The following is a 22553-nucleotide window of genomic DNA, read 5'->3' on the forward strand; positions in this document are numbered from 1 at the left end:
AAAATAAAAGATGACAAAAAACGAATATTAGGAAAATCATTTTAAAATTATAGTAAATATTTTTAAACTTACGTCGTCCTTGTTCGATTTGTGGTAGCATATCAGTTCGTGGTGTTGTACAATTGACTCCATTTCGTTTTTTGGTAGCATTTGTAAATAAAGCCTTCTCTTCGGTTGTGAAGGCACATACTAGATTTTCCTTTAGCTGAGGTAGGTGATCGATTATCAGTTCCAACTGAAACACACCCAAAAATGTGTCATTTGGCACTACGCTGCTGTCGGATAAAAAACTATCCCCTCCATTACTTACCGTTCTAGCTGTAGTTCGTTGTAATTGATGTGGCACAACACTTGTTATTGTTGTACATTTTCCAGTCTTATAGCTAACCCAGTACAATGGATCATTGGCGTCATCTTCACACGTTGACCGTGGACTGCATTTATTTTCCAACGAACACCATCCGCAATATGGGTCACGTGCACCTAAACATTGACCGCACGTCAAATAATCGGAACAATCGTAGACTTTCACTTTGGAGACTCCATGTTTTGACATCACGTAAATGTGGAGTTTTTGATTGTCAAAATGCATATCACTATTTATTGGCGATCCAATATTTATAGGAATGTTAGCATATTCGATGGCCGAACTGGCCGATTCAACAACTATCTTCTTCAGATAACCATCAGCTGTACCGATGAAAACAACCGTATAGCCACTGGTACGAGTTGCAGCAACAGCTGTTAGACGCTTATTGAATATTGCAACTGGTACAGCAGCTATGGGATGTTCACCACCTAATGGCGAATTTACGTCAAGACCACAGAAGTCCTCGCCAATAGTTTGCAATTTCTGAAAAAAAAAAATAAAAATAGAATAAATAGTTGAAGTGCAAATAGGTTTTAACAACTTACAGTTGAAACACAATCCATATTCGGTGATATAAAATCAAGCCCGCGGGCTCCATTTCCATTGAAGCAAGATTTGATGTTTTGCATGAATTTTCTTCGAATTGATTTCAGCGAATATATACATAGCGCTGAATTATCGGTAGACACGTTGCCTTTACCCTCCGAGAAGACCGCATACAACACATCATCTTGTTCGGTTATGGCTAAAATTGAGGCGAGATCTGAGCCGGGCTTGCCCAAGAAACCAGCTTGAACGAGATTGTATTTGGTGCCACCTTGGGCATCAATACAATCTACAGGAATTTCTGTGTACGAATAATAGTTGGAGTCCTCTTGACAGATGCGCACCAATTTGGTAATGTACTCCTTGGGCGTGGAGTGGTGGTTGTGCTTGAGCTGTGTTGTGAGAAAATACGAGAATTTCTCCGAACTAAAACCGTAAACATAATTTACTAGATATGACTCGCGGGCATATGAATTAATGAATATGCGTGTTCCTGTCGTTACAGCAGAGGACGCAATTTGGAATAGTTTTTGATTTTCAAGGCTACGTGATGCCACAGCAGGGATTTCACTACGATATGGTGAGTTGTTGGTGTATGTTACACCAACGTACATTACATTTGTAACTGGCGGCTGTGGTGGACCTGGGGCTATAAATGCCACCGTCGAGGAATTAGCATCGTTGGCAACGACGGCGTCTGATACTTGGTGTTCGATAATGCTGACATTTTGCAAGTTACGCACCGTACAAATGCCTTGAAACAATGAACCACAAGATATTAATCGAGATGTTGCTCTATCGATGAGCAACACTTTGTTCACGTTGTCCGTAGGCTGCCGGACAGCATGCGCCGGACAGTCGAGAACAGTACATTCGACTGAATCATTTTGAGGTCCGGTTGTTACGGATTCGTGTAGTTCCAATTCCGGCGAGAGTTGAAATAGACGATTTATGCCACCAACATAAACACGCCCGGTTATTGTGTCCACAACCAGATGATTCAGAGTTGTGTCAAATTGTACTTGTCGAGTTATTATACTGCTATAATTGTTAATTTTCGAGGATGATGATTGGTTTCCACCACCACTGCTACTACCACTATTAATACTACTACTTATACTACTGGTGCTACTTGGGCCGCCGCTATTGCTTACGCCACTGTTACTGCTGCTACCGGTGTTAATACTACTAGCACTGCCGTTGGCTGTTACATTATGATATAGTGTTGCCAGCAACAAAGCGCTGATTAAAAGCCTCATGTTTCAGAACATAAGTACTGAAAAGAAAAAATAAGATACAAAATGAATTTTAATAAAAATTAATTTTCACATATATTTTTGTTATTTACAAAAAGGTAAAATAAAATAAGTCTTGGATACACTTTTTTATATCTCGGGGTATATCTCGCATTGGGGTTTCCAAGCTTTAAATTCCACAAAAGTTTCGTATTCCCTATTTTACAATTCTGTTTAGGTTGGAATTTAATGAACTTATCACATTTTGTCGTTGCAATTCCACATCCAAAGAGGATTGATGTGGGTCTGGAATCGAATATGAAAACCTTAAATTTCTATCTTCAGCGAAACAATTAACGAAGTAAGAGACAGGAGTTCATTTACTAAAATGAGAAAGGGGGTCGGGGACTAAACGGAGCCCTAGGGCACACCAGCTTTTTTTTTTGGGTTTCAGACTTGACTGCAATCAAAAAAAACTTATATTTTACGGTCGAAATTTCTAATCCAATAAGGAAAGGATTTGTCGATATCAAAAGCACACATTTTCAATAAGAGAGAGATGCCGACTTCATTAAATGCCTTTGAAATATGAAGTACCGTCACCAAAACGATGTAAAGATTTGATCCACTATTTAGTGATATGAACCATGAGATCACCTGTAACCAGAGAAGGCACAGTAGTTTATGTCATGTAAGGTACTCGGTAAACTACGTGTAGTTAATCGGGTAAACAACACGCCTGATTTGTTTCATTTACTAACGTTAGATCTAAAATAAAATACGAGTGAAACAAAGATTTTGAAACTCAATAAAAAAATAATCCAAATTTAATATCAATATTCATCTGTTTTATTCCTGTAATTCACTTTAAGATTATAGTGAATGACGATGAGTTTTTTTAATGTTCTTGGCGCAGCCTATTTCACTTTCTAGAGCAACGAACTTTATTTAAACAATATACGCTAAGTCCAAAAAGTCTCCGTACAACAGCCTAATTACAGTGTTTTTTTTTAAAAAAAACTACGAATTAATGTAAAAATCAAAGTGGTAACATTGAAAAAAAAATATTTTCCACCTTCACTTTTTTATCAAATTTTAAAAATTGTGATGTTTGTATTTTTTTATATTTTTCTATTTATTAAGAATTATGAACGAGACAACATACCTAATTAATAGACGAAAACAGAAATACAACTTTAAAGAAATACAATCATTTAATTTGTGATTATTAAAAGAAAACAAAAACGATCATAAATATAATCATTAATTTAAGTAACTTACCTAAATTTTGAAGGTTGTTGTAAAAATATAAGGAAAATACAAAATATAAAAATTAATGATATGTGAAAATGGAAACAAAATATTTTTTGAGATTAACTACAGGAATTGATGTTTAAGAAAGTTTTCAAGCTTTAAAGGTATTAAGAGCACTACAAAAAAGGTCTACATATTTGCCATTTTATACAAATAAAAAAGGCTATATTTTAAATGCAGTGTTCGTTTAAAATTATTGGATTTCTAAAATGTACAACCTGTTGCAAGCCAATGTGTTTGGATAATTGCATTTAATCAATTGTATGAAATCAGACTTCTTAAAGGGTTTTCATTCACAATAAGTGTATTAATGCGTCCTTTACGTTAACAAAACTATTTATTTTTTATTTCAATATTATATAGAAATACTTGGGATTATTATTGGTTTAATTTGTTTTGGTTTAATCAAATTTGTTCTGCACTCTATTGTACTATTTTGCTAAAAAAAAAAAACACACATTGAATCACAGAGGGAGTTCTTTTCTCTCTGCAAAAGTCTTCAACATTGTATAAAATATAAGGTAATACAAATAATCTACCCACTCCCAATATACACTGATGAAAAAAATAATAGAAACGCTGAAAAATCTAGTGAAAATTCTTCGAATTTAGAGTTTTTTTTAGAACAATTCTTGTCAGATGTTTGGAAGGAACTTTAATTTCAATTCCCAATACACGGAGAAGGAGATGATTTTTTGCTAGTTTTGCTCACTATTTAAAGCTAGGCCAATTTGTTTGAATTCAATGAAAAACACGTGTTGTAGACTTAATGCGGAGTCGTCGAAGGGGACATGCCAATTAATGAGGATTCTCGCATGATAATGATCCAAAGCACTCATTAAAGTTGTTGAAAGAATATAATCTCCATAATCAGCCTTATCATGAATTCCATCGTAATCGGAAATTTTTACGAATCCCGAAAAACTGTACCATGAAATCCGTTCGTAGTGAAAAATCTCATACAATTTTGCATTACGAACGGATTTCATGATACAGTTTTTCGGGATTCGTAAAAATTTCCGATTACGATGGAATTCATGATAGGGCTGAAAGAAAGGCCCATCAAATTTATTTCATTGTAAAATAATGGAATATGTTTAAGGTGAACTTAAAAGCAACTATAGGGCCAAAGACAAGAAAATCTTAAACCAATTGATGGTACTCCACGATTTTCAAAACATGTATCTAGGTGTTTAATTCTATTCTTGAAGATATGATTATCAAATTATTTCTTTACAAAAATACAGAACCATTTTAATTCTTTCAGTTATTTTTTTTTCTTCAGGGCAAATTAGTGAGAAATACTTCAGAGTTTGAGCTATAAATTAGTAGATACTATTTTTTGGCGAAAAATTACCAACATTTTAGAACATTTTTATTTTTTGAAGATCAAAACAAAAATGGTAGGGTAGCTTTATGAAAAGAATTAAAGCTTTAACAACAAAATATTAATAAAATTTCTGTTTTCATATTAGAATATTTTGTAATGTGTTGCTTGAAGGGATAACAAAAGTCCTAACGGTCCTTATTTAAATTAAAATCTAATATTATTATATGCTCACATAAGATTTTTTGTGACTCTTTGAACGAATATCCAAAAATGTATACAAAAGAAAACAGAACAAATATACAGCTTTTTATATAATTTTTTTTTTTAAAGAGAAAATCTTTAAGTTAATACGTCATGTGAAAGAAATTACTTAATATTTTACATTATCAGACAATTTATGGTTTTTTTAAAACATCGTCGTCATGGCTTTAGAATCATTTTTCCTAACACATCATCTCCTTTATCAGCTACATCACCCACTATTGGGTTGCAGCGCAGGGATGCATCCCATTTCGGATCGATATACACTTCTCGACAAAAATCTAACCTCCATCGCTATCTAATCGCACTAACCTGTTTACCTTAGTAATACGACTGGTGGCTTCAACATACATGTCTAAAACAATAGGAACTCCGATGCACAGTAAAGAAAATGAAGAAATGGTATACTTTTGGGCTGTATGTCGGTTCGCTGACACAATATACACCCACTGGCCCACCGGAAGGATATTCTGTTGAGAACCAAGAAGGAGGAAGACTATGTAACATGATGCGAATATATAGAAAATAAAAAACAAAGAACTGTTACTGTGTTTTTCCGTGAGCAATTCCTGAGGCTAAGCGTTATTTAAAAAATACAAATTTTAAAGACTACCCAATCCTAATACGTAAAATATAGTTACACACGTCAAAAAATTCCAATGGAAAAAGGCAAAAATTGTATGTTCTTTATATGTAAATACTTTCTTCTTTATATACATTAAACTAAAATACTTTTTTTATAAATCAGGTAGTTGATTCTCGTTATTGGTGTTCTTGCTTTTACTGAAATAGAGTCAAAGTAATTTTATATATTTTTTTTAAACAAATTTACGAGTATGTTGATTTGCAGGATTTTATCCCTTCAAAATTATTATCATGACCTATCTAGCCTGTTTCTATTAATTACTGCTAGTGAATATGTAAGATTCTATCCTCGGTAACCTGATTGCTGTGAGTATGGACTCCTTTATTTCTTTGAAATTGAGCTAGAATTAAAATTAAGGGGGTTTTATTTTGCATCGGAAACGGATTATGTAAGGTAAGTATGATTAAAACGAGAGACGGTAAACATTTGAAGCACCAATAGGAATTTTATCGAATTTAGCAATTTACTGCACGTAAACGTGGTACAATCATTATTATTAAAAACCTTGTTAAACAAAAGTCTCAGTCCACGAGAGCAATTTTGTCTGTATTCCTTTCAGGATGGACATTATACAAACACTAAGATGTCATCCGGAGATTACGCATATTTACGAGGCCGAAGTGCGTTACGCATCAGAGTCCAGTTTCCGTGTAGGTTTTAAAGACATCGGCATCAGCAATATAATACATCAAATGCAGCGAAAATAATCAGTCATTCAGAAGCACAACTCAGATTAATTCAATCGATAAATTTAAAAAATTGTTTTGCAAAATAAACAGGGCTTACAAAAAGTGTCACATTTGTAATATTTCATAATAATATTGCATTTAAACAATTTCTCTAAAAATTATACATTTGGGTTGGGGACAGAATCCCGAAATCCAAAAGCGAAAATCTAAATTCAAGAAAAGGCAAAATCCCGGAAATTCAAATTCTCGAAAAGCCAAAATCCCGTAATTCCAAATTCCAGAAGAGCCAAAATTTCGATATCCCAAAAAAGGGATGTCAAAAAATAAGAATTTTTATAAGGTATGTAATTTGTTTTTTACATAAACTCGTTTTTCGTTGTTTTGATCTGGAATGCTTCCAAATCAAAATTGTTTCATTTTCGAGATTTTGGATTTTCGGGATTTAAGAATTCTAGATTTTCAAAATTTAAGATTTTCGGGATTTGGAATTATCGGGATTTTGTGTGTTTCAGAAATATGTCAGCTTCCCCCTTTTCCTTTAGATTAACTATTTCTGATTTATTTTAAGAGATTCTGTTTTATTTTCCGGGAAAAATCAATAATGGGGAAATATTTTATGGATTTTTTATCTATATTTTAGAAAAGTCAATTGACAATCTTTTTTGTACCTACCAAAAATGATGAGAAATGGTTTTCGACTCAATTATTAGGAGAACGAAAACAGAAATTGACTTCAAATAATTTATCTCACACTTATGATTGTTATGAATATTTTGGTAAAGTTTTAAGGACGACAAATTGACAGACGGGATGGAAAGTTATCGCCCTGGGTCGCATCCCAGCCTCTTTTTATTTTTTGTAGTTAAAGTGGCTTACAAAATAATAATGGAAATATGTTGATATATTATTTTATAACAGACCTATATAAAATGCCGAATTTTGTCAGCGCTGGATTCGTTGTTGGTGACACGTTTTATATTATTATTTTTTATCTATTTCAGGATCTGAAAATAAATCAATAAAAAACAAAAGGTCAGCACAAAAGATATCTTCTATATTCTTATTATATAAAGAAAAGTTGCATAAGTTACTACGCTTATAACTCCAAACAAAAGGAATACTCAAAATTCCCGAAAAAATATTATGAAGAAAATTAATTTTCAAATATGTTTTGTAAAGAGTAATATAAAATATTAATTTCACCAATTACACTTAGTCCAAAAAGTCTCCGTAAAGCAGCCTAAATTTTGTGTTTTTTTGAAAAAAAAAGTATTAGGAATAAATGAAGAGACCAAAGTGGTAGTACCCGTGGCATGATGGTTAGCGCGTTGGACTGTCATGCCAGAGGATTTGGGTTCGATCCATGCCTATGACATCTAAAAGTTATTTTCACGGGTACTGCCTCTTGCGAGGAATTGACAAATTCTCCAAGAGTTATTCTTGTCATGATAAGTGCTTTCTGAAATTAGCCGTTCGGATTCGGCTTAAACCCGTAGGTCAACTCCATCCCTGATAACAGTACTCGCACACAGGAATGGTTGAGAGTTGTAAGTCAATTAGGCCCTAGTTCTCAACGGACTGTTGAGCCACCGAATTTATTTATTTATTTTTTAAGGTGGTAACATTGAAAAAAATTTAGTTTCCACTTTCACCTTTTCACCAAATTTTAAAAATTTGTGATTGTGAATTTCAAAATTCTTTTTTTTTTAATATATTGTTATAGTAAACACTTATCTCAGAATAAACAAAAAGATAGCTGCTGTACGGAGACCTTTTTGGACTAGCCAATTTCAAAATTCACAATTTAAAAAAGTGATATAACTACATTTATTATTTCAATTTGTCAATGTGAAAAAACGTCGTAACCCAATTAAGAATAAAAGCTGAATAAAAAAAATTTGAATTTATTTCACATTGCAAAGAGAATTGAATTAAAATACCATCTCATTTGATGTAAGATCAACTGCTCTTTTGAAAACAAAATATGTTTTTGGAGGCAAAAGTAAATCACAGCATAGTTCTTGACAACAAAGTGGAAAGTTTATTTGGCATTATATACATATATGGTCAAGTAAAATTAAGCTCAATTTTTAGAAGTTGTTCTTATTACATCTAAGCAAAGTGCAGACAAAATTGGTTTGCTGGAACCACCCTGCTTGAGCACTGAAGGATTTGAATTTAGTACGTGGTGTGGTGTATGATAAAATTAAGGCCATGTTGTCCTTATTTCTCGAAATAATTGTATTAATTTATTTTCTATCCATTGAATCAGTAAATGATAACATGAAATTTTCTTTATAATCACGTTGTTTCAAAATATAATTGTATATCAATATTGCCGGCCATGTTATTGATGTATGGTCGTTATATAAACGGTTTAAATAAATTATGTTTGGTTAAAATTTTAAATAACGAACTGTCGTCAACTAAATCCTTAAATAAAGCATAGTTTAATTTGGGAGAACATAAATTAAAAATTAATTTTTCCGACCAGCGAAATCAACGTATTTCGCGATAGTCATCAGAAATGAATTTTAAAATGCCAGAACTTAAACCAAATTGAACATTAATAAGTTCTAAAAGTACTCGTTCCGAGTAGTTGGAAAACTGCATTTGTTTAGCCAATTCCAAAAAAAGACGAATCATCTTCTCCCACAAATTATTGACCGATAGCACTAACGTCTTTTTCTTCTAAAGTCATGGAAACGCTGATTTATTATCAGCTTAAGAAATATCTTGAGGAACGGAAGCTTCTTAATGACCGGCAATACGGCTTTAGTAGCAATAGGTCCATTGGTGATCTCATGGTTTATCTCACCGAACAGTGGAACAGATCTTAACATCGTTGTGGAGAAAGTTAGATTATTGCACTTGATATTTCAAAGGCATTTGATAAAGTCTGGCATCTTGCTCTCTTATCGAAAATGCGTGCTTTCGGTATCGACGAATCTCTTCTTCGTTGGATTAGAAATTTTCTTCCGAACCGTTTAATACAAGTTGTTCTGGACGGATTCAAGTCTGAAACTCATAAAATGAACGCTGGTGTGCCCCAGGGCTCCGTTTTGTCTCCGACACTCTTCCTCATTTTTTTAAATGATCTAATGTCTGCCACTTCTAATCTAATACATTGTTTCGCTGACGATAGCACTCTTAGCTTTTCATATTCGTTTCCAGACTCACAACCCTCCTCTTCGGATGTGGAACTGCAACGGCAAAATATGATTAGCTCATTAAATTCCGACCTACACAGCGTTGTACAGGGAATAAAAAATCCTGTGTGGAATTTAATGCTTCGAAATCGCAATGCTGTCTTGCATCGTTAAAGCAAGATAAACCCTCTTGGCCACTATCTATGAGTGGCACTTGCGAACGGCAAATCTTGACATCCTCAAAATGTGCATCAGCAACCACCTTTTATGGAGCGATCACATACGCGATGTTGCCAAAAAATGCCGTAAGATGTCTAGGTTTTTTGAGACGTTGCAAGAAATTTGTCTCTCCGTCTGATCTGGCTACAATCTACAAAACCTATATACGGCCGAAACTTGAATATAACTCTCATCTCTGGGCTGGTGCTCCAGTAACTTATTTAAGCCTCTTAGACAGTATTCAAAGAAGAGCTTTTAAAATGATTGGTGACATTAACATCATCAACTAGTTTACGTCACTCGAACATCGACGATATTTTAACGGACTGTGCTCTAGTGAAATAGCCCATTGCATTCCCTCCTTACACAATTTAACCGTACAAAAAAAAAACAAGAGTGAACGAAAAGGTTCTAATGTAATAAATGTCCTTGTTGTAAAATAATTGTTTAAGGTTTTTGTAGAAAAGAACTCAAATGTTTTGTATTATTATTAATTTTATAAAAGTAAATAACGTACAAGTTATATTTGTTCTGAAATTGATTAGTTGCCCGGTTTTTCTACTAGAAAGATGAGAGAAATTATCAATTAATATTAAAATATTTATTTTTTTAGATAAGGTTTTATTTGGGAACCAAAAAATAAATGGGTGAATATATTGTGCTGATAAATAAAACTATTGCAGATCAGTGAATGTGCGTTTGGAGATGATATTTGAGTGGCCTAGTTTGAACCTGAGAAAGTTTAATTGTTTAGTTCTTTGCGAATTAGCATAATATTTAATCTTGTTTTCGATTTATTTTCAGATTTAATTTATACTATTGTGTGTAATGAATGTTGAAGTCCAGCTTCCGTAATTTGTTTAAAATAAGTGTTTAACGTATGGCTCGCAAACAACTTCTGGCGGCATGCAGCATATTATAGTCTCAAACGGTTGAGACGCCTTACTTTAAAATATAAGAAGTGTTAGGGGGTGGGTAGAAGGATATGCATAGATGTGCTTTGTGCAGCTTAAAAGTATGGTGTGGAGAAAAGGGGGATTGGACTTTTCTCTTAATATATTTATTTGCATCGGTCATAGAAAATGTATGAGCAGTTTTAATTTTAAGAATTTCTTTGGCTTATAGATTTTGGAAGATGAAGAATATATTTGGTTTTCAATAATTAATGATTTTGGGTTCTGACACATTGATAAGGCATGAGGCGTAGGCTGTGAATTTTCCAGAGTTGAGATTAAATTACATTTTAACTGAGATTGGAATATTTATTGCGATTTTCAATCGTGGCTAAAGGACCTTTGAGCGCTATAATTGTATATGAATTTTAATTTATCATAAGTTCTATCAATAGGTTAATTTAAAACGCTGACATTAAATTTGTCTTCTCGACTTGTCTATAACTTTATCACAGTACAAAATCAAAAAATAAACAGTTTCATATAATACAATGTTTAATTTCGACCATAAAACCTAAGTATCCAATCTATTTACGCTAAACGGGTAGTAAAAGCTCTGTTAAATCTACTTAAATAAAATAGGAAGGAAGTGATTCGTGTCTGCTGTATGACCCCGCAACCGGATATCACCAATAGGAGACATTTTAAAAACTGATTTTAAGATATCGATTGGAAACAAAACTGTTTCTGAGTTTAAAAAAGAAGAGACATAAGATGACGGATTATTTTTGCCCTTAACTTAGTTTTTTTTTGGTGTTGTTTATTTTTGTATTACCTTCCGGCTACAGTAATGAATCTAAGAACAAGGAAAAAAATTATTAATATCTGACTTAACAATTGCTCATCGCAATCTATGCGATTTATTCTTTTTTCAATTTTTGATTCCCTAAAAAAAATGTATGGAGTAAAAAAAGGGAAATATAATGTCTATGGGAGTACGATACCAACAATACAACCCACCACTTGTAAAACGAATCAAAAACATAAATAAATCCCTCGTTTCTGATTTTTTTCTCCTATTACGGATTTTTGTTATTCTGACGATGATGATGAATTAGAAGTGGGATTGTATCCTTTAGCCTATAGAGTCGATGTTAATACGTATATATGATATAATCACAGTTTTTATGTATATACTTCTTACATGCATACACCACAGACACTTGTTGTTGATATTTTTACTAAAACAAGGAAGAATGGCATCATAAATGAACGCATTAGGGATAGTACCCATTAAAACATTGGAAATAAGGATATTATTCAATGCAAAAACAATATGAAACAAAAATACAATACCAAGTTAAAAGAGGTCATGCATATTACAACATACATTGACGGCATTTTAAGTAGTAGGATTTTTTATAGGTACACAAGGAAGAAAGAGACAATAGGCCTTTTGTTGGCAATAAGTTTTGCATTTAAAGGGTAGGCATTCATACATATATTTCATGCTATGCAAAAAATATAATTTTTTTTAAAACACTTCCCCATTTCTGCCTATTTTTTTCTATTTGAAACAAAATACTCAATTAAAGCCTGCTCTTATAATTAATAAACTGGTACAGAGGTTTAGAAATTTCGTGTATGACATTTTTTGTTATAACTAAAAAAAAAATTTAAAAAAATCAGATAGCAAAATACAATTTTATGCAATAAATCGTACATTTTTGTATACATTTCAATAAATGAACAATAAAAATTAAATTTAGTTAAATTTCAGAACGGTAGTACCCGTGGAGTGATAGTTAATGCGAAGGACTGTCAGCCAGAGGTCTTGGGTTTAATCCCTGCCTGTCATGTAAAGTTTTTTTTCACGGGTACTGTCACTTGCGAGGAACTGACAACCCCTTCAAGAATAATTTTTGTCATAAAAAGCTGCAGGTCTCATCTCGGAAAAAAAAAGCACAGATAAATGTTTGGGAGTTGAAAGTCGCTAGACCATCCTGGTTCTCAACGAACGAGTAGATGATGCTAAAACCAACCATGAATTGACCAATAATTTGAAAATATTTAAAAACTGATCAAATAGACAGAGCGGAACTTAAAGCTGGATCGTCGCTAGACAGTCGTCAAACAGAATTATAAATCATATAACATTTATTTTAGTATAATTAGAATCGATACCAAATGTTTCAGAAAAGTTAACATATTGTATTAATAACAACTGAATTAATATTTGTTTAACTGCAACTACCTTTAAAAAAAGTGTGACCTACAAATTAAAAAAAATGCGGACGATGTGGTATATCATTACGAGTGTTACAGTAGATAAATACGTTCTGATCGCTTTGATGCGAGAGTATTGGTTGCTCAAGGAAAGAGTTTCGGGTCACAACTGCTTGGGCCAATAATATCAATCTTTTTCTCAGAATCAACTAAAAGAATATATGGGTGATTATACAATAGTTGGGCAACTTTTGGATATTTTGTTTACGATAGATATGAAATCAAACTTCTACAAATTCGGTTGTATATGTTAGCTAAACTTATTGATATATTGTTCTCATTCGGGCCAGTCACTTTTTTGAGTACATTGTAAGATATTTAAAAATTTCAGAATTTGACTGCTAGGGACTGACGAGTATACACAGTTTTGAAAGTATTATAATGAAATTTAATACAAATTAGTAAAAATTTGTTAGGAATTAATAATGATCACTTAAAATCAATTAGTAACAATTAAAAATAATTATTAATATGTAATACTGGGGAAAAATACTATATCAGTTTTCAAAACAGACTTTTGACATTTAACGTAACGTTATTTACTAATCTTTCATTACTTTCACATAGTTTTACTAAATATTTTTAATTAATCAACAAATAATATAAACAAAATCTAACAATATTCACTTTAAAGGTACTAATGATCATAAAATGAAGAACAATAACAATATAATTGACACAGGACTGACGCCATGGGACTGACGAAAAAGACGAAATTTGAGAATATAATTATGACTAATGTTTTTTTTTGTAATTTCGACTATTAACAAACTACATTTTAACAAATCAAAATCTAATATGTATAAATAAAATTAAACTTTAGATTAACAAAAAAAATAACTGACGTGTTGACTGGCTTACCACGGGTATAGACAACAAACATAACCTAAACTCTCTACAGTTATGGTGGTCGTCAAATTGCTCGACGAACTAACTTTATTAGCAACATTAAAATGCAAAGTGGGATTTGACGTTGAGTCGGCAATATTTCGCTCGCATTATAAATTTTTCGTAGATGGGAATGACGTTAAGGTTTCGTCTAAGCGGAGGAGGATTGCGTCTAACGCGACTTGGCAGTGATCTTTAAGATTTTTTTTGATTTTTTTCAAGAAATCAGAACAACCACTTGCAAATTATTTTTTCTGATAATTTGCCCGTGCAGGGAAGAAGTGAAATACGGCGGAAACTAAAATATAGGAATGATATTTTTGGGATTAGAGATTGGAATAAAGCTGACAACTTTGAATGCATGTGAGATTAAGCCTTCATTATGTATTTAGTTGAACAAATCTAGTGAACTTAGTTAAAAAGTTACGGAACTGTTCTTAAGCATAGAGTGAGATATGCTTTTGAATCATGGAGTTGAAATTTTAACAAGTTGTCGAAGCTTTCTAATTGCGTCATATTTTAAGCATGTCAATTAGAGTGAAAGGGGAGTTGATTGGGTAAGATGGGGGTTAGAATTTGTTTAAGGTTGTCTAACTCCCTGTTCCACCAGGGAACAACTTTTCTGTAATTCTTGTTTTCTTATTGAGGAATAACTGTGTTTTCCGGGGTTCTTATACATTTTTGTATAAGGGTAGCTTTTTGGTTAATGTTCAAAGAAGGTTTCCTGTGTACTATTTTTTTTATTGAGAGATATGATTGAAATAGTTTCATGCTAGCCCTGTCCAATTGAAACCTCCTTTGAACTTATATGTTTTAAAGAGATGTTTGTAGTAGAGATGTTTGGCTAGGTCTCATGTGCACTTTGGAGTCAGAGGTGGTGAATCGTGAGCCAGGTGAACCTAATGAAAATGATAAAGTGGTCGACGAGTTTCTCACGACTGTTGCGTGTGATGAATACACTAAAGGATGAGAGGTTTATTTTCATTGACAGATGCAATTATTAAAATGTCGGGTCGCCTGGGATTGAACCTTGAGGACATATTTAATGGAAATGGATTGAGATTATTACTTTTTTATATTTTTTCACTCTATATGTTGGGTGGCTGTATAAAGATCTTCCAAAAGTCTAAAACGATTGATCAGAGAAAACTACATTTAGGGGACGAGACAACTGTTACGAAACGTGCACTGCGAATGGGATGCTGATCGGGTACTTGATTGTAGTACAGAAACTTGATTGTACTACATCAACTTGATTGTACTACATCAACTTGATTGTACTACCACATGGCTGGAATAACATGTTTCACAGGTGCCAACCAATCAACAGATTCCTAAGTTCTTGGTATTTTGGTACGTTTATATACTTACACCTTGAATAAGAACACAATCGCAGCGGACCGTTTGAATTCCTCAAAAGAATAGTTTAAGAATTTAACTGTAACTTAAGTTTTCCTGGGACTCAGTATAAAAAATACCGTTTTCTAATTATGAAATTTAATAACAATCACTAAAAACCTCGATCTGTTCTTTATAGAAACTGGGTTAGTAAATGGTGTAATACATTTTGAAAGGCAATAATACAGTTCTTGAAATGTAAACAGTTTCGGTTTCTTATTTTGATTTTACGCTGCAAATTGACTATTCAATAAAGTAATTATATTCAAAAGTGTACATTCCACTTACCCCTTAAAAGTTATACAGGAAGCTTTTCCGTTATATCGTGCTCTTTAATTTGTTAGTTTTTTTCGCCTTCTTTTTTTCTTCAACAGTTGTGCATATCCAATATGTGAACGTTTTAAAACTGCCTTTTAGTTTATTTTTGGTTTTGGATTTTAAAAAAAAAAGTTACAAATACTTATAATTTATGTAATTTTAATGCAAAAAAAAACTGATAAGTTGGGTTTTGTTGTTTTTTTTTTTATTTTTGTTTGTGCGCGATATTCAAACTTTTTTGAAGTATAGGAGAGTATAGAGATTCTATAAATAAATAAAAGGCAAGTAGTGAGCTGAACTGAAAATAGAAAGAGAAAAAAATACAATTTTCTTTACAAAATCTATACGAAGATAAATAATTAAATTGATTTGAATTGAATATAAAATGAAAATGAAGCGAACAATAAATCATTTAAGGTTAGAAATTGAAAAATGGTGTTTAGATCGAATTCTTGTTAACCAAGACTGATGAGGCAGTTACGTTTTTTAAATCTATACTACAATTATTGCAATACACAAGTTCAAAATTTAAAAAAATCCACAAATTCGTTATCTCCAAATACTAAGCCTTTAAAACCAAAATTCCCAGTATCTAAATCCCCATGTACATAATCCACAAAACGTAATCCTCAAGTCTAAAATTTTTAAACGCCGTCAATGCCTGTTGGTTTTCATCATTTAATCGAAGAAGGATTTACTTTGATATTGGTTTACTTGAATTTGGTAAGACCATTACAAAGGTTCTTATATCAACTGCATGCTTACACATTTTCTTTGTAAATCAATTTGGATATCGTAGCATAAGGACATCAGCTTTATTAATGGGAAAGCGCTGTAAAATTATGCTTATCTTCCTATTGCTGAGCTGACACTATTCCCAGGCAGCTTTCCATCTTAATCCAATAAATATCTAAGCACAGATGAAACATATTTGTTTCAAATGCTTTAAACAAAGGATTCTGTCCTAAAGATGCAACAGTAATGCGGGTAAAATGGCTCATTCAACACGAAAAAACTTGCTAAATATATTTTTAAAATAGATACATAATCCAGTTCGGTTTCGCATATAAAAAAATATTTTGTTTAAAATGGCCAAATCATGTGTTCAGGTTTGTAGTTCCAATGATGATAAGTTACATCACCCTATTGTTTGATACAATGAGTTATCATCAGTAACTTCTACCGGACTACCCTTGTCACAGGAGTGCTATGTGAAAACGGTGACGAAATTAAGGAATGCATTCTAGGAACATTTAACCATTTTTCCACATAAAATAACATAACGTTAAAAAATGACGGACAAAGCCATAGGTTCAATTTTATAAGTCAAGATTACTTAAAATGAATATTGAAAGTTTTATCTACAAATCATTTAGATTTTAGTATTCTTTGAACTGCTACAAAGATAATTACAATTAAAGTAAAAAAAAAAAGAATTGAGATATTCGAAACATACACATTTTTTTCTCCACACATTTACACTTCACCCTAATATTCAGAGCACATTGTTTGCTAGAGATTTTACTGTGAGATGTGAAGGTAATATATTTTTACTCGAGGGCTAGCGTGCCCAGTCATAAACTAAGGTTTTATGTCCGGGAATTCGAATTCACACTGAAAAACTTTTCGGTATCAGCTTTTGAACAAACTTCTAATTCAAATTTACTGACAATTCTCTCAAAGTTTACCGAAAAAATAGATTTCCGCAGCATTAATTAAACAAATTTATTCTCAAACTTTGAAATATCCGCTTTCAACATTGTCTTCATTTTTGTTCAATTTAAATAATAAATAAATTAATTGAGTAGCGCAACAGTCCGTTAAGAACTAGGGCCTAGTGACTTACAACTCCCAACTATTCCTGTGTGCGAGTACTGTTGTCAGGGATGGAGGTCAGTTTTAGGCCCAATCCAAACGGCTAATCTGAGAAAGCACTTTTCATGACAAGAATTACTCTTGGAGAATTTGTTAATTCCTCGCAAAAGGCAGTACCCGTGAAAAAAACCTTAGATGCCATATGAAAAGGTCGAACCCAAGACCTCTGGCATGACAGTCCAACTAACTAACCATCATGCCACGGGTACTGTTCAATATATATATTCTAAAAACTTGAAGTTATGATCCAAAATTGCTTTTTTAAACCATTTTGAGTTTTTCTGTTAAGGACCGTTTTAGCATTCTTTTAAGGCAAATTTATGGCAAGTGAAGGTTTACCGCTAATTAAGATTTCTTGAAAAATAAATAAGATACTGAAAAATTTAATAGAAATCGAAGTAAAAGATTGTAGTTCGTATTGTATTGCAAACAAAAATTACTACATGAATTTACATAACCTTAAAAAGCCTTATTATAAATAAAGGTCAAGTAGTAATGTTAAATTAATATTTTTTTTATTTTTCGATTCTTTGACTATTCCAAATTTTGATTTTAAAATATTCTTAAACTATCGAACAAAAAAAAAACAGATAATCGAAATCGGTCGAGCCGTTTGTGAGTTTCAGCGAGACTTACGCACAGCAATTAATCTTAAGTCTATTGTTCAGCTCTGTTGCAACAGATGGAGGCATAAAATGCTTGGTATCAGGATAAAACCAAAGTCCCAATTTCCATGGATGGATTTTGTTTCTAGCTTTTTGAATGGTTAGCGCGCACTTCCTATTTTTTTTCTGTAAGGATACATAATACTTTTTGTTTATAACGATTGTCCCACTTTGGAAACCCTTAAACAAAATCCAAATCGCATCCGGCGATTTTTATAAAGTAAAGAATGTAGGATTTTAATAAAGTATCTTTAAAATACATGGAGGAAATAGTTTAGGACTGAAACTTTATTGTCATGACAAGATGTCGCTTGTTTCCAACAAAACTTGTAGAATTTAGTTCCCTGTTGTACGTATGTATATACCGAATCGGCATACAAAAACAAACGCCATACCGTAAGATTCGGCGCAGTACTTTTTCTGAGTACATTTGCTGTTGTTTTTTTTCTTTGCTTGCCGTTTCCTCTTTTGAGAGTGCTTGATTGAAAAAACATGAATACTCCATGTTACACAAATTTAACGCACACGAGTCCATCAGATAAGTTTTTTGTACACATATGCGAATTAAATTGCATACAATACACACACAATATTTGAAGCTATAAAATGTACTCACATAAAATGGCAACAGTTTGTTTGCAGAACACTGCCAGTACTTTCATCATTTTTTGTATATTATGTTCACTCAACCCTCTTACATTTCAATTCCCAAAGAACCAATACATGAACCTCTTTTTGTTTTTGTTGTGCAGGTGGTTTGGAGCTTTCCAACATATAATATATATTTGTAAATATGTAAGCATAGAAAATATGCGTATGTGTAATATCATCATTTAGAAATTCTAAAAATGTCCTACAGTTCATACTCAGAAAAGCACCTGTAAGATGGTATATTTTTTTAACGGTGTTATAGATTTCAACTTGATTCGGGTTTTAATAAGTAATCTACACATAGCTAATGGTACCTGGCAATAAGGGAGTAAATAGATTCTAACTATTCAATTTGTCCACCTAAGACCAGATTTCATTTTTTTTAGTTTTTGTTGCTTAATTTACTCTTTCAACGTAAGTTTTGACTTCAATTGAAAGAGTCATGTGCCCGCTGATGATGAATTTTGAAATTAACGAGAAAGGGAAACAAAAGCCCAAACGCTATTTTTGGCAAAAATCACGAATTCCCGGTGGAATTGGGGTGGTAGATGACAAAAAAAACTTCCCTTGCAAGCATATTTGATGTAGAGTAATTATTTTAGATTTTGCCTTGTTGTAAGTTCTTCTTTCGAGTTACGTAGTTCCTTGTTTATTCAAAAGTTCATTAGAATATAGTTTTTATAGGCATTAGTAGAACTATTCGATTGTCGTTGTTTCGAAAGTAGTCAAATAGATAGATACATCGTACCAATAATGTTTCGAATTCGAACAAATCGAGTTACATAGTAGGGTTCCAGTGCTTGCAACTGAACTCGGAAGAGAACTTTTATCTCATGGCCCGTGATTTGAATGCCAAACATGCAGATTGGGGAAATCAAATACAAAATCCTCATGGTTAACAGTTATTTAATTGGATTGTCCAGTACATTGCCGAGTATATGCTCGATCTGTTTGCTACTGATAGACCATCATTCCCAAGGAGCGGTGACTATCTGAATTTTTTGCTAATGGGCTCAAGACTGACAATAACTGACACTGTGGGTCAAAGACTACGAAACTGTTTACGGACGATCGAGTACGACACTGATCACTGTTGATTCGCCATCGTAATACGGCTTCCAAACGAGTTTGTGGAACTGGAGGAGTACGTGCCGATGCACTCTTACAATTATAGTGAGACTCACTGGCCCCGCTCCACCAAACGCTTTAGCAAGAGAGCTTCGGTCTGGACACATATCAGCACCAATCGACACGAATTTGACAAATACTGAGATTGACGAATATTTGATACAAATGGACGAGACAATCCAACGAACCATGGAAAGAACTATGCCGAAATAAAAGGAACGAAACACGACCAACTTGTACCGTAACGCGACTAAACAGACACAAAAGTGGACTTCTGACAAGGAATAAACGCTTGTACCGGAGATTTAGTGACCCTAACAATCCAGAAATTAGGAAGTTGAAGTCGCCGAAAAAACGTTAGCAAATTGATCAGAGAAAGCTATCGATTAAACATTAATTTATACTGTGACAAGAAAATTTGGGCCTTTAATTCTAGGGACCCGAGTATGTTTCCTCAAATTAACAAGATCTTTAGGAGGAATGATCAGAATGACCTCGCTTGTCTTAAGCTTCAGAGGGCGACAGAGACGTACTTTTGACAGCAGGAATAGATCCAGGAGACGCCGTCTTGTTGATTACTTCTTTGTTGTCGAAGATCCGGAGGCGAAGGCAGAGACGGTCGGGACTGCTTTCCAGCAAGTGTACAAGGTGAATTCTAGCATTCGCCTTTATCACGACCGGATAATCAGTTCGGCTTTAAAACGGGACATGACACTATTCATCCTGCGTCTAAACTTGTTTCTGGTATCCAGTGGAACAAATATAAAATGCAATGTACGGATGGAGGAGGCCTTCGCCACCGTATGGTAAGAGCGTCTGTATCTAAAGCTGAACAGACTTGGCATAAGTCAACCACTGATGTACATATATGCTTTATGACATGCTTTGGAAGTTGAAAATCAACTTTCAGAAATGCGAAACTATTTTGTTCAGGACTCCGTCGCGTCAAGACAGACATATGATTGTTTTTTAGCATCTGTCTTGACAGCAGGGTGAGGGTGATTTGCTACATGACACTTATCCGGCCGATGATTGCCTATGGGTGCCCGGTTCAACGTTGCCCCATCGCAAATGGAAAAGATTCGAATGTTTGAGAGACAATGTCTGGACTACACAGAACACCAAGGTTGGAGTACAAACATTATTATTCTAACTAATTTCTATAAAACAGAGCCAACATAAACAGAATAATATAATTTTTTGCTTGTCTTCCACTAACAGCTTAATTTTTGGGGCTTTCCGATAGGGACCGAAGAGATAGGGTGAAGCAAAAAAAAAAAGATTTAGTGGTTTCAAATTGAGAAAGTCATTTTAAGTTGTCTAGGCTTTTTGGTCTTGGCTGGCATACAAAGGTTTAAGGATTAGTTTAGGGAGTCAAGGTATGAAAAAAAAAGTAAAACACCTAAAATACTTACTGTGGCTGTTCTAGTTTTTAAGTAGTTTTAAGATATTTTATTTTAGTTTTAAATAGCTTAAGTATTACAATTGGGTTTGTTTTTTTTTTATTTCGTTTTAAGTTTTATATAAAATGAAAAATAAAGATAAAGATACCAAGTTTTTTTTTTAATTGTCTTGGTTTTACATTAAGTTATTGTTATTTACTATTAAAATTGTTTTAGAACAAGGCAGTAGTTAGTTAGGATTAATCCGACCGCAGTAAGATATTTTTAAGTTTTTGATATTTACGCTAATTTTTTGTTTATGAATATTTGTCTAGCATTAAGATAGTTTTTTAGTACCCTTGGTTAGTGAGTTGGTGAGTTTTTTTCACGGGTACTGCCTCTCGCGAGGAATTGACAAATTCTCTAAGAGTAATTCTTGTCTTAAAAAGTGATTTCTCAAATTGGCCGTTCGGCTTCGGCCTTCAACTGTAGGTCCCCTCCATCCCTAACAACAGTACTCGCACACAGAAATGGTTGAGAGTTGTAAGTCACTAAGCCCTAGTTCTCAACGGAATGTTGCGCCACCCAACTTATTTATTTTATTATGGTAGTTTTAAGATTTTGATAAAATAAAAAAATTAGAGTATCTGAAATATACTGAACAATTTTGAAAATTACGGAATAACTACCCTGGTCGACAAAGTTTTGTTCCTGGTTGTTTTTTTAATTAGTTTTAATAGCCGCAAGGTTTTTGGGATATTATTTTTAAAAAAATATATAAAATATTTTCATATAATGCTCGAAAAATCTGCATAAATTATTAGAATTAAACTTTTTCAACTGAAAAATTCAAAAACTGGATTGAAAGTAATGTTTATAAAGTAACGAATCCGCTGTCTAAAAAATTTGTTTGAAATAAAAAAAATACTACATTTTTAAAAACTTGACCAAATAGTTGAAATAAATGTTTGAAATTAAAATTAGCTAAGAAACGTGTTTTTCAAAATTATGAAAGTATCAAATTCAAGGTTTGTTCAACATTTCATTATAGTCAAATAAAGACTCATAACTAATGAGAATTTGCAGAAACTCAGTAAAATACTGAAATGTAGGAAGGAAATGCAGTCTTTTCTATCAAATCCAAGGTCTGGACAACATTCACCCTGACTTTGTCAAAATTCTCCTTTATCTTATATTTTCAAGACTTACTGTTTGGATCAATGTTATAAGAGCGAGAAGAATATTGTTTTGGACAAAATGGTTGAAAGTTGTGTTTAATGTGGGTCTCTTGTAAGGATATAACACATGGT

At 33.0% G+C, this 22553-nt stretch overlaps 1 protein-coding gene across 8 annotated transcripts in view; it reads right to left on the reverse strand.

Moving 5' to 3' along the window:
• Positions 1 to 22553, reverse strand: part of LOC129953299 (plexin-A4) — a 56321-nt gene that overhangs the window by 20745 nt on the left and 13023 nt on the right. For 5 of the 8 annotated variants that reach the window (XR_008782480.1, XM_056066355.1, XM_056066360.1 and 2 more), the window contains exons 2-6: positions 15513 to 15840; positions 7312 to 7395; positions 916 to 2192; positions 311 to 853; positions 73 to 235 (exon numbers count right to left, since the gene is read on the reverse strand). Coding sequence is in view for 7 of the 8 variants with exons in the window: in XM_056066355.1 (XP_055922330.1) it covers positions 73 to 235; positions 311 to 853; positions 916 to 2175 (1966 nt within the window). In the remaining variant the exon portion in view is untranslated. The remainder of the gene's footprint in view (positions 1 to 72; positions 236 to 310; positions 854 to 915; positions 2193 to 7311; positions 7396 to 15512; positions 15841 to 22553) is intronic. The other 3 variants (XM_056066357.1, XM_056066354.1, XM_056066358.1) reach the window with 3 other exon arrangements.

This window comes from Eupeodes corollae, chromosome X (genome assembly GCF_945859685.1).
Source record: "Eupeodes corollae chromosome X, idEupCoro1.1, whole genome shotgun sequence".
NCBI classification, from domain to species: Eukaryota; Metazoa; Arthropoda; class Insecta; order Diptera; family Syrphidae; genus Eupeodes; species Eupeodes corollae.